Source organism: Phaethon lepturus, unplaced genomic scaffold, assembly GCF_000687285.1.
Source record: "Phaethon lepturus isolate BGI_N335 unplaced genomic scaffold, ASM68728v1 scaffold2582, whole genome shotgun sequence".
NCBI classification, from domain to species: domain Eukaryota; kingdom Metazoa; phylum Chordata; class Aves; order Phaethontiformes; family Phaethontidae; genus Phaethon; species Phaethon lepturus.
This window is the reverse complement of record NW_010522401.1, coordinates 17,841-31,732: the sequence shown is the minus strand read 5'-3', so window position 1 is coordinate 31,732 and position 13,892 is coordinate 17,841. Positions and strand designations below refer to the sequence as shown.

Here is a 13,892-nt window from a genome sequence, read left to right as displayed (position 1 = left end):
AAAACTCTGGTCTTTATTTCTGAGATTCTGAAACAAACAAATGCAATCTCCACTCAGTTTGGAATAACCGGGAGGGGCAGGGGGGGGCACAACTTACCAGGAATCTGTGTCATCTGGAATGGGCAGCCATTACTCCCCCTGAAATTACTTCCATACTTTGTTACTGATGTAGGAAATGCATTTAATTTTTTGAAACATTAGCTACAAAAGGAACCCAGGAACTCCACTAAGAGTTCGTTGTAAACCTATAGAAAAGGGTAATTTTGACCATTATAATCATCAGTTACCCCCCCCAGTCTAAGTTTAAGCTATCACTTAACACGCTTTATAGGCGAGAACTGTCAGTATACAGAAGTCAATTATGTATTTTAGATTACCAGTGAAGTCAAGAATGCTTAGAGTTCAAAGATCCTGAGGTCATAGTGGATAAAATTACTACAGCAATGGAAATAAAGTACTGAGATCTTACGTAGAAGGGCTTATCTAAGCTGCTTAGAAGCAACTTAATTCTCTCCAACTAGTAAAGGAGCCACAGACAAAGACAAAAGCCCATCACTTGCAGAAATTTGGGCAGCATCTCAGTTCTCTTAACTACTCCAAACAAGTTCTCATGCTAAAGCTCTCGCCAGTTTCTAGAACAATGATACAGTTCCTGTTAAGTTGTCTGGGAAGAGATCAGCATCTTCCTCTTGTAGGGCAAGGGATCTACAAATAGAACACATAAATAGTTGAGTGACCAGCTTGTAAGGCAGAAGGGGAGATTACACCTTAAAAGTAATGCAAATATGAATCTTAATCCTAGCCTTAAAATAGAGAACAGGAGAATGAATGTTTAGAGATCTAGGGAGTACTTTGTTATTTTAAGCTTACATACCCAAGAGATACTGTTCAACCAGCTGCAGGCTTAACACATCTTTCAACCAACCCATGCTAACTTTTAGTTCCAAGCTAACCCACTTACAGGTACAACAATCAAGTCTACATCATGCTGATTTTTTTAAAATGGAAAAATATAAGCCATATAGAAAACAAGAGGTCAAGGCACCAAACTCAGTTTCCCCTCTCTTTCCTCACAATGTTGTATTTTCTACTCTCCAAGTCACACTAAAAGTCAACAGCTAAATGACTACAATACACAGCATTTTTAATAGTTGACTGCTACTAGACTTTCTGGTGGCCTAATATCTGAATCAAGTATTCCCTCATAACACTTGCACACTTTCCCCGGCTCTACAACAGATCACTGAAAAAGCAAGTTGGTTCACATTTGAGGTTAGAAGTATTTTAATTCTATCTAACCCCTGTCCACTCTCTGCTTATACAAGAGATTGTACAGTTACTTCTGTTAAGTTACCACATTTAGGGAAAATTTATGCAAATTACTTAGCTGTACTTAGAAATAGTTAAATCAGACATTTCCACTTCTCATTAATCAAAAGCTAGATTAGAAGGAACTATGGAAAAAATCAAGTGTAGTTATATATAATTTCGACGATAGACAACAGTGCACAGCATGTAAATATACTGAAAGCATGCTTCCCCTAGGCACACCACAAAGGCTTAAATGCTTATCTGTAGGTGCAGTCTGAATACATCAAAAATCAGCAATAAATAACATGAATCACTAAGATGCAACTATAAGTTTTAAATAATTTCAATCACAGTATCAATCAAGATTCGATTTGAACCAATTTGGTAATCAGCATGGGGAAATACTTAACTATAGACACTTTAAACCATAACATTTCTTAAGTGTTTTATTGCTACAAACTGGTACATCTTATCACAAAAAGCTACAAGGCATATTATAACACATACTCTATTATACAGAGTGCAATGCAGTCCTCAAAACAGCCACACTCAACAGCACAAGTTTTGAAGTTACTCATTCTGTACTAAGAGGTAAATATGATAAGCTTATGCCATACAGCATTTAATGTATTTACCCCACAGACCCGCCTTCTTTTCAACTGATTAGACCAAAAATTATTATTATATCCAACTTTCAATACACACACCAAAAAATAGGATGCTTAAAAAAATATACAACACAATGTTTTAATCAGCTTTAACAGTCAGTTTGCTATAAAAAGCTCAACTAAAATAGTCTTCATTTCATTTTAAACAAAATCAGAAACACAGAGGAATTATATAAACAAGTTCTCCACAGAATGGAATGCATGCATATGGTGAGGAATCTTCAACAACTTCATTCGAGACTATTAAAAAGTCTTAGCCACTTTAGAGCAGAAATAAAAAGCCGTTTTGCCCCCCTAATATATTTCCATTTTCTTGCACTTAGTTATCTTCAGTGTGGTCTAAAGTGAAGTCAGTTTGTTCTTCAGTTTCTTCTTCCTCTTCTTCCTCCTCTTCTTCCTCCCCCTCAGCTGGCTCATCAGCTTTGTCCTCCTCTTCCGTCTGCTGCTCCTGAGCCTGATCATTAATTTCAAAAGGATTTTCACCCTGAAACAGAAGATTGAAAACCAACACTTTGTTATTTATTTCAAACAAAACAAAATAATAGTCATCAGTTCAGTGAATGAAAAGGGCAGCCACTAAGAAATGCTATGGTATTTGTATACAGCTTTTTAATAGTTTGTGGGTTTTTGCAAGAAAATCCAAACAGATTTGATTTAAAGTTAGCAACACCTCATTTTTATTCACACTGGAAATTGGAATCCCAATAAACTGTTTAAATGGAAGTAGAAACGGCATTGAGAAAAAGCCGAGTACGCTACACAAACTTCAGCATTCAGTAAATTAAAATTACATGGTTATGTTTCAACATGTTGTTATTAAGAACTATAGCTGCTTCCTTTTTCTCCCCAATTAAAACCAAATCTGAACAGAAGAGTTTTGTTCTGCTTTTCCTTATTTACAGTCTTTATTCACTCCGCGTAATCCTATCAGAAAGGCAAACTTCAGTAAATGAAAAAGAAATCTAGAATTAATTACACTGACTAGCCTGAAATTCATTCCACTGCTGATCTAGAAAATTATCAACCAGATTTCTCAGACAGTATTTTAAATACTTTAGCGTTCTAGTTTCACATTTTGTCTATTTCATACAATAATTCAGTACAAGACATACCTCAGCTTTCACTTGTTTTAGATATTTAAGAACTATGAATAATCAATAAAGAATAACAACATGAAGTATTAGGAGTTTCCTCACTAAAGCTCCTTTCATGTTCAAACATCTGACAGAGCAAGTCTGATCTGAATGTATGACACCAATCACTAACTACACTAGGACTGGAATTTCAAGAATATTATTTAAAAGATGATCCAAAAGAAAAACTGAGTAGTAGGCCCCTTGTCTTTTTTTGCTTAAATATTTCACCTCAGGTACATTTTTCAGGTAGGGTCTTCCAGGTGGCCTACAAATCACTGAAAAAATTAGAAAGCTATAAAAACCATCTAGCAAATACCACTAAAGAAAAACTTGGCTTCATTGTTATTCTAAAAATCAAGAAAAATCATAAATTCCAATTTAAAGAGTAACCCAAAGAAAGCAGAATTCTTTTGAGACCATGTTATTCCAAGTCCCAAGATAATTTTGTGCACACGCTTTGTAATAGCCAGCCTACAGCACTTAGATGTTAATGTCCATTGAGCCCAATCAACTTATAGCCTAGTCAAAGACACAGCTGCCACATACAAACCTCGTGAATAAGGTACTGTTTAAACTTCTTTAAGAGACCAAGTTTGGCTTTTTTAGAAGTAGATTCTCATAGGTAAGCGTCAAGTAGATAGAATGCTGGTATCCTAACTTATCTGAGCCCTACGAAAACAAGAAAACCTCACCTCTCAGTTAAAACATGACAATTCTGGATGATCCGCTATTACTGTAAAGCACCATGGGGCTACAAAACACCACAGAGTATTTCACTGAATAGGTAAGTGTTCAACACTGAAATACCAAAAATATTTATTAGCTCAGTAAAAAGTTTCATGAAAAAGCTTATGGAATAGCGAGTGCCCAAACCAATTCAATTCCAACATCAACGGAAAGCATTGTGAAATCAAAAGACTGAGTATCCAAACTTGAATCCAGTAAGGATTAGTGCAACTCCCCAAAATCATACTCATCTACTTTCCTTTTCAGACAGAAGTGTGAAAGACCTCCTAACTGCAAAGCTTCTATTGCCATTTCCCTTAGGTTCAGCCAAGTATTTTCAACCACATTTGGATACAGGAAAAAGGATTTCCAAAGACAGATAGAAATAAGCTAATTAGTGAGTTAAGAATACTCCCCCTGGTTAGCTGCAAATACATGCTCATCAGTAGACATTACAGAGGGAAGACAGGCATATTAAGAGTTTCATATGGCCTAATAGAGAGAATTGTTTCCTAGCAAAAAAACAAAAAGGTGGCCTTTCTCTGTAAACGATTCACAAGGATATCAGAAGCCCTTTTATAGGTCTAATACAAAAGAAAATATTAAAATCCTCTCATGTCTAGGCTAGGCATAATGATGAATTGTAGCTAAAGAATGCACTTTTAAAAGGACTACTTCCACGCTCCTGCAGACAGCTCCTGACTGTCCCTGACTCTTGGGACAAGCTACAGAAAATTGTTACACTTCATTCCTGTGGAGACAGTATGTTGCTTCTGGCTAACCTAGAAGAACTGGATTCAGCACACTACTTCTGGCTGAACAGATCTCTATACAATAACAACAACAAAAAAAATTAAGTTTCTTTCCGCAACTGTTTTTTCAGAGAAAAATGCACTTTTCAAGTTCTCAGACTAAGGAAAAAGTTACTGCCCTCAAGGGGAAGTGCCTAACAACTGCACTCTTTTCCAGTGATGCAGCATCAGAAGCATCCAGCACAGCATGCAGAGCCAATTTTGATGCTAGTTGATTTTGACAGCCACACTGGTCCCATCTTCCCAGATGGCTTTAAAACACAACACAAAAAACCCCACAAAATAAGAACACAGAAACACCACTGAACTGCTGCAGAAAGACTTTACAATGCCTACAGAGCATAAAAACACAAGCAGTTAAGTAGTTTATTCCCAAGTGAAGCATTCTTTGGTTTCCTTGTTTCTAGAATATTTAAATTGCAGAAAAAGCTTAAGACTGTGAACTGGTATTTACAGCCAAAGCTTCAGGATTCAGCTGTCCCCAGAAACTACTCTCTCTGTCCATTTATAACAGGTCTCTCAAACCTGACCCAAAAAGATACCAAAGTCTGCCTACGTAAATGGTAAACTTTAGAATACCTTCACTAACACACATGATCAAACAGTACTGGGATATAGCGACAGAAAATGTCAAGCTCTATGATGCTTCTCTTGAGCAACATCCAAGCTGCTTTTAATCTAGGAAGTTCTAAATGGTCCAAAATTAGAGATAGTCATGACTTCATCAAGTGATAATTTTTTGCCTGAGAAACAAGATGGTGGTTTTTTCCTCCTTATTATAAAGGGGCTTGCCACAGGTTCATAAAACCTCCAAGATGATTGTTTCAGAGTGGCCAGCAGGTAGGTTGTGGTGGATTTCCCCCCACTCTTTACAAAATGCATGTAGGAGAAAAAGTTCTTCGTTTCGCCTTAAAAAAAGCATACAAGAGTGCATTAGAAGCAGAAAAGGGTACCACACAAGACCAACACTGGGGAATATACAGAAATATAAGAAACGCTATTCTCCACCATTAGCATTCTTGTTGCTCTTATCATTGGCTGTGGCACTAACAACCATTGTCAAGACCTGTCTGGAACTTTGTTTTTTCCTTTCCATTTGTAACTCCAGTCACTGACCAGAAGTGTAACAAAGATCAGCCTTTATAAAACACCAGGAGCTCTTCTAAAGCCACGTCATCTAATTTGCTAAAGCTGTCTTCTGTGGAGCTGGGACATTAATTGCAAATGGCTTGAAACAAACAAAAAACCCACACACAACACATGAGGGATAATCTTAGGCTAACCCCACAGAGATCCTTCCACTTTCAGTAGACACCCCAGGCACATTTACCATGTTTAGAACAAAAATAATTAAAAAATAGCTGAACTCAGTGAAAATTATGAGGGGTGATTTAACCTTTACACCTCTGCTACAGCTGACATGTCCAAGCTTATAGACCTAGCTGAAAGATTCGAGTTCAAGAATGCATACTTATTTAGCATGTACAGGTAAATACTACCGAGTTTGCATTTATTTCTTAAAAATATGATTTCATGGTGAAATTTGAACATCTAAAACCAACTTCATGCTTAAATATTTTCATATTTGGAAATGTTTACAGACTAGAAAAATTTTCTTTCTGCTTCCCTCTTCACAGTGCAAACTAGAAACATGTACTTAAAGAAAAATGGAAGTTGAGTGTTTGTAGAATGACACATTTGAAGCTATTCATTTAAAATGGATGCATCTATTTGCTTTCTTTCCTTTTGCACATACAGCAAACAATCTGCGGAGCAGTCTCTGTTTGGAGAGAAGATTAAATCAAAGGGTAAAAGAGATCTTTCATTAAGCACTGGGTAGAGGAATAAGTCACAGATAGAACGGCGTTCTACTTAGAAGAAGTGGCCAAGGTGTCCCAAGTAAGACAGCAGTTAGCTTACTCTAGACCAGAAGCCATGATCCACTCCCTCATTTTCAGTCAAACATTAGCCAGTGCCTTCAACCTTGCAAAGTCTTATACAACGCAACACACAGCAAATATCCTCAAAATTGATCACGTGCTGCCAGGTGTTAGCCAGCCAATCAACCCAAATTACATTAAATTGTCATCCTCCAAGCAGTTACTCAGTAGCTCCATGGGGCAATCAAAATTACTTAAGCAGAATTTTTCACACAAAACCACAACGGAGGAAGGTGGGTCCCCAATACCAGTTGTGATAAAGAGATGGATGACTACTCTCTCAGCAGGGTGTGGTTCCAAAAGCCAGTACTGGCCTCAACAGAAAAAGAACTTGCCCTGATTCAACTTTATTTGGGATATGCACCTCTTCTAGGCCACACATTAAAAGAACAAGCTTCCCAATATGCACAGAGAAATCCAGCAGTGTAATAGAAAAGAATAAAAATCTTTTATCTCTTTTGCTCATGTCAAACTGTATTATAGGGATATATAAGAATCAGAGGAAACTCTGACCTGCAATTTTGTTCTCCTTTTCTCAAAGGCATTTGCAATGTTGATGACCTGCCTTTGTGACTTGGTGCAAATCTATGCAGCTCTCTCGCAGGTCTTCCCTGCTCTGAATTTCCTCCCTCCCCACTGCATACGCAGGATAGACAACACTTTCCAAAACAATGTTGGGTTTGGGTTGGGGGGCGGGGCGGGGGGGAGGCGTGTTTTGTGTGTGTTTGGTTTGGTTGGGGTTTTGGAGTTTGTTGCTTGGGGGATGGGGAAGGGTGTTTCCCCAAGCCAGTCTGCCCTTCATGTCAACGCAAGCTATTTTTGTCCATAACAAGGATTTCCTATTCTCCTGGAAGACTGTGGGAACCAAATACATCGCATGCTCCGATTCATCACATGCTGTATAATAAAACTGGACTCCTTCAGTCTGCAGTTGATTATACATTTGGGTAAGGATGAGAGGGCTTTTCATAAGCAGACGCCAGACCCATTTCACTGAGCAGGTGCTGCTGAAAGTGTATCAAGTTCAATCCACCCCGGGAAATACCAGTGCTAGGCATTCCGAAACTGTCAGTGGTCTCCTTGTGAAGGCAACCTTGCAAATTTTACTTTCCTCAGTCTTCCAACTGATGAATGACAAATTTCCATTCCCCTTTTACCAATCCCCCACTAGGGGGCCGTAGGGGACAATGCACAGGCACACCAGGCCATGAGGAACACCAGAAGAGAGGGCTGGAGATATATGCAGATATCCCAGGCTGTGGTATCCCGTCATTTGTTATCTTTTCTTAACAGATACAGAACAGTTTGAAACTGATTCACGCACCAAACCATACATAATTTTGCAGGACATGACTATTTTGACATTTTACATCACAATTAACTTCCGCATTGGCTCATACCTTGTCATATTTCTGCAACACAGTATTGCTTTGTCTGAAAGAGTCTATTGTTTGGACACAGGCAAAATTATAAACCAATTAAAAGTAACTACCAGAAACAGCTAACAATGGTGCTAGAGAAAAAAGTCACTTCACTGGCCCAGAAGAAAAAAATCCCACATTCTGCTAAAATGAATTCACATATGTTTCTCGGGCCACATATCTGCAATATAGGCTGCCATGCCTTTTAAATTTTCTGATCACAAAAACTGCTGTTGTGAGCTTTCATTTTTTCTATGCTGCCATGAATCCTAGAAATTCTATGGAGTAAAATGTAGCTGAGTAGTGCATGCACTGTACTTTTGTACAAAGCCACATGCTGGAGCCTTTACTTCTAAAGTTAAAAGATCAACTCCCTTGTAAAGTGTTTTGTGCTCTACAGTTAGTATTACCTATAAAGACACTGCTGATGCTTTCCTAAAGCTTGTGTTTTTTTAAGAAGAGCATCTAATTAAAAATTGACTAGATATACATGTAAGTGGTAAATCAAAACCAAAAGCTGGTAAATCTGAAGGTGGTAAATTCTTCTGCGATGTTATCTGAGACAATGATCTGAGACTGGCAAAACACATTAAAAGTATATTAAATTTGTGAGCTACCTAGAAAGCTGACACAGAAGACAGAGCACTGAGGTTAAATGCCATCAGCATGGTGGAAATAGTGGTATAGCAAACATTACAGATGACTTCCCCCCCCCCATTTGCAGCTTACCTTCACATACAGCTCGTATCTTGCCTTGACTATAGGATTATTCAAGATACTGGTGGCAGTAAGAACACTCTCCCTTTTTATTTGTTCTCTGTAGGCCTAGAAAACAAATTTTACAGTGAGTAATTATCACACACCTATTACAATTGTCACACAAATTTGAATTCATGGTCAGTTTCTGTAAGGAAAATAATGAACACATTGCAGCATGATCTGCAGCATCCAGAGGGACCTGGACAAGCTTGAGGCATGGGCCCGTGTGAACCTCATGAGGTTCAACAAGGCCAAGTGCAGGGTCCTGCACCTGGGTCAGGGCAATACAGGCTGGGGGATGAAGGGGTCGAGAGCAGCCCTGCTAAGAAGGACTTGAGGGTGTTGGTGGATGAAAAGCTGGACATGAGCCATCAATGTGCACTTGCAGCCCAGAAGGCCAACCATATCCTGGGCTGCATCAAAAGAAGTGTGGCCAGCAGGTTGAGGGAGGCGATTCTGCCCTTCTACTCTGCTCTGGTGAGACCCCATCTGGAGTCCTGCATCCAGCTCTGGAGCCCTCAGCACAGGAGGGACATGGACCTGTTGGAGAGGGTCCAGAGGAAGGCCACAAAAATGATCAGAAGGATGGAAAAAGTCTCATATGAAGACAGTCAGAGAGTTGGGGTTGTTCAGCCTGGAGAAAAGAAGGCTCTGGCGAGACCTTCTTGCAGCCTTCCAGCACTTAAAAGGAGGCTTATAAGAAAGATGGGGACAGACTTTGTAGCAGGGCCTGTAGCAATAGGACAAGGGGTCATGGTTTTAAACTGAAAGATGGTAGATTTCTACTAGATAAGGAAGAAATTTTTCATGAGGGTGCTGAAACACTGGCACAGGTTGCCCAGAGAGATGGTAGATGCCCCATCCCTGGCAACAACTAGGTCAGGTTGGACAAGGCTCTGAGCAACCTGATCTAGTTGAAGATGTCCCTGCTCATTGCAGGGAGGCTGGACTAGATGACCTTCAAAGGTCCCTTCCAAGCCAAAGATTCTATGATATCCTCATTCTTAGTCCAAACCACATAACAAGCTCAATTAAGTTTGGGAGCGTTTAGAGTTTGTTGCTTTAGCTTGATCAAAAGATAATATTCATGTCTTGCTTATATAACGAACTACAACCACAGTTACCTGTTCTCATCTAGAGATAACACGCATGCTTTTCCATCACAGGCTAACATTGTTGAAGACGTACCTGCTCGTTGCAGGGGGTTGGGATAAATGACCTTTAAAAGGTCCTTTCCAGCCCAAACCATTCTATGATATTCCATAATCACAGAAGGTCATATATAAACAAAACATGACTTTGGCAACCTTGCTTAATGAGACCGCTGATTTTTTCCCACTCGTGCTACTCTTTCAACTCTTCTACCAACCTTAAAAGTCTATCATAAATTGTAACAGGGACCAATACCATACCACTGCTAATCCTAAACTGCTCTCACTTTTCTTCAAATTAAAAAGAAGAGACCCCATGTTTGTTATCTTGCTGGAAACATATACATTATGTTTTGTGATTTAAATAACAAAATCTTTCCAACACTTAATGGCAGTAAAAAAAAAGTCATTCCTAGTAATTGTTGTGGTTTAGCCCCCACCAGCAATTAAGCACCGCGCAGCTGCTCGCTCATTCTCCAGCCCCAGGTGGGATGGGGGAGAGAATGGAGAAAAAAAACCTCATGGGCTGAGATACAAACAGATTAATAGGACACCAAAAGAAGAGGAAACAACAATGATAACCACAACAACAACAACATTACTGATAAAGGAATATACAAAAACAAGTAATGCACAATGCAGCAATTGCTCACCACCCAGTGATTAATAGCCTGTCCCTGAGCAGCGATTTCCCCCTCCCATGGCCAACTCCAATTTATACACTGAGCATGCCATTATATGGTAGGGAGTATCCCTTTGGCCACCCTGGGTCAGCTGTCCTGGCCGTGTCCCCTCACAGCTTCTTGTGCACCCTCCCCACTGGCAGAGCATGGGAAGCTGAAAAGTCCTTGACTTGGTATAAGCACTACAACTACTTAGCAACAACCAAAACCATCAGTGTTATCAACTTTATTCTCATACCAAACCCAAAACACACCACCATACCACCCATCAGGAAGAAAAAACAACTCTATCCCAAACAAAACCAGGACAGTAACATTCTCAGGACTTAGTACTGGCAGCTATTTAAGGACACCAACATTTCACTAACTGGGGGTGCTTAAGCACTGGCTACTTCATGAGACATTGTGTTTACAAAGGTGTAACAAGGACAGACATTCTAGATTTCTAGAGAACAAGTAATACCAACAAGAACTTAAAACTTGCACTGAGTACCATAACACTTCTCACCTACTATTAGATTATTAAAAAAAAAATTAAGCATAATATGTCATATCTTACTTGTTTTCCTTTTGTGTGATCAGGAGATTTTAAGTGCTGCTGAACAGAACTGTGTAATGCAGGAACATACACACTGCAAGCACTGCAGTGAACAGTCTCAACTTTCATCATATGGTCATCAGCAGTAACACCTGCCAAAGAAGATGCAACAAATCATTAACACAAAATGTGTTATTCTAGGGAAGTGGAAGAGGGGGTTGATTGTTTTATACCAGAATATTAGAGCTCTCAGTTGTTAAACACGTCAAACTGAACCACTGGGGAATATTCACCCAAATTCAGGCATCAAAATTTGGCTTTCTGAAGGCAATGTTGAAGGAGGAAGTTTTTCACTTGGATACTCCAACTCCTTCTCTCCACAGACTACATATGAGACCCAGGCAATTATGTTTGCTGTCTGAGGTTATGATTTATGAACACCTACCTGCCTAAATAGAGGGAAGTAAAAATGATTCAACAATCAAATTGAACCATTTAATGTATAAAAATGCTATCTATTTAAAATCAACAATAACGAATATCCTTAATACACATTTTGACACAATAAACAAAGCTTCACCAAAGCAGCTAGATTTACTTTACCCCTCATAAGAGCAACTAATTTATTTCCTCACCTCCCCTCACCATGAAGAAGCAGCACATGAATCCAAGTCTTCTTGCAATTTTAAATATTAGCTTGACAACAGAAAATTCTGATCTTAAAGGTAAATGGGCCCTCCAGAACTTAAAGAAAGTACACAAAAAGTGTTTGGGAGATTAAGATGTTGGCTATATCCATTTTTAAGTAGCTTTTAGCATTAAATTTGAATTAAGGTAACATTCAAATAAAGTTATTGCCTAGAGTAAAGGTACTCAAAAGATGTCCCCTCTGTTTCAAAAGCACATCTTTTGAAATCCCTCAAGCAAAGGATAAAGTGGAAGGATATGGCCCAGCAAGACAGGGACACACAAAATGCTGTAGAAAACTGCCTGTAGGGCAGCCAAGGGGAAAAAAGTTCAGGCCAAGATGCATCTCGGGTAGCCAAGAAAGTGCTCCAACTCCTCTTTTCGTCAGCATCCCTCAAAACCACAGCAACTATCCCACTTATGTTACCCAGATCCTTGACATCATATTTGACCGTTATCACCTTATTGCTTTATTACACACGCTTTTTCAATCTATCTGCATCCACCTGTTATCACTCCTCATGCATTATACCGAGTAAGACTGTGGCAAAGCCCACATCATTCTGTTTGCCAAGTATCTAGCACAATGCTATTGTACTTTCTGACAAGGCTACCTGGATAGTAAACTTAAATAAGGTTTTCTATCTCCCACTGTGCTTTCATTCCACATTATCTCAGAAATGAAGCAAGGAATCCCAACCAGGTATAGGAAAGGTGTGAAAACTTATAATTTTAATCCAAATATTTTACCAAATTTGAAAAAGAATGAAAGCAGAAAAGGACAAGCAGAGCTCCACATTATGCACTGTCACATAAAAAGCATTACTCACCTTCCATTATATCTTTTTCAGCAGCTTGAGCATTTTCCGTTTGGTTACTTGTCTGTTGCTTACGCATAGCTGTCTTCTTGAATTTATTCACCATACACTCCTACAGAGAGAATCAGAAAAAAAATTGTAACAGATTTGATGTACAATTGTTTATATTCCAGTAGGAACCTATACTTAAAATAGTACTTAGAGTAGCTCTGTAATAAATAGCAATTAATTGCTGTTACTTCTTAAAGCACTACTTTTAATTGTAGAAGTAACGCTTTTTTTACAGACTCTGAATTTGCTTCAATTTTTAGTAGTAAGTGCTGTGCCAAAAGTTGTCTGCAAAAGGAATAACAATGATAAATTAAGTGTATTTTGAAGATAAATAGTAAATTCTAACTACCTTCTAATGTAAAAGTATTATATAGATTAAAAAACAGTTGTCTTACGTGAAGAAATTCCATTACTACTTTGTCAAATTTGGTTTGCTTCTGGATATGATCCAATGTTTCCTGGTGAGCTGCACTCTCCAGATGTGACTCAATTTCTTTTTCTTCAAACGTTCGAAATTTGCAAAATGAACAAGTAAATGCCATTCTATCAAGATAAACACATTAAACAATATTAAAGAAACATTCTTCTCTCTCTCCTCAAAGCTATGAGGACTTAACAAACCTAACTGGAAAAGGAATGGGAAAAGCATCGTTTAAAGCCCAAGTGAAAATGAAAAAATGAAAAAAAAAAAATCCAGTATTTTACCATTATGAAGGGTAACTGCTAAAAGAACTAAATATAAATGAGGCCAGTCTCAGAATTATGAATTATCTACGCAAAAGATGAAAACTGCTGAGATCAGAAGCCAGCCATTTAAAAGCCAGATATACTCATAGAATAATGTATCACAGCTCTTTAGTTTGTGTCGCTCTTTGTAGTACTTCTCATAGTCAAGCCAGTTCATGATTTCCTAACTACAAATAGTCAAAAGAATTCATTTAAAGCTCATTTTCCATACAAAAAATATATAATCTTTATAAGGAAATATGGCTTCCTCAGTACCACAAGGAAAAGGCACTAATGCTATGATCATATACTGCACTGACATAGAGCAGTTCTGCACAGTGCTGGCCATTAGCCCACTTGGCTGTGGCAAGACTAAGAAGCATTACAGAACTAGCTATTTACTTTTGCTACAAAATAGCTCACCATACATATAAAACCAGAATAAAGTCAATTTCTAACAGCTTA

At 38.5% G+C, this 13,892-nt stretch overlaps 1 protein-coding gene across 1 annotated transcript in view; it reads right to left on the bottom strand.

The window, feature by feature from the left end:
* Positions 1–1,742: 1,742 nt before the first annotated feature.
* Positions 1,743–13,892, bottom strand: part of ZNF326 (zinc finger protein 326) — a 29,851-nt gene continuing 17,701 nt past the window's right edge. The window contains exons 8-12 of the mRNA XM_010281781.1: positions 13,097–13,244; positions 12,663–12,762; positions 11,167–11,297; positions 8,744–8,839; positions 1,743–2,463 (exon numbers count right to left, since the gene is read on the bottom strand). Of these exons, the coding sequence (XP_010280083.1) occupies positions 2,299–2,463; positions 8,744–8,839; positions 11,167–11,297; positions 12,663–12,762; positions 13,097–13,244 (640 nt within the window). The 3' untranslated portion in view covers positions 1,743–2,298. The remainder of the gene's footprint in view (positions 2,464–8,743; positions 8,840–11,166; positions 11,298–12,662; positions 12,763–13,096; positions 13,245–13,892) is intronic.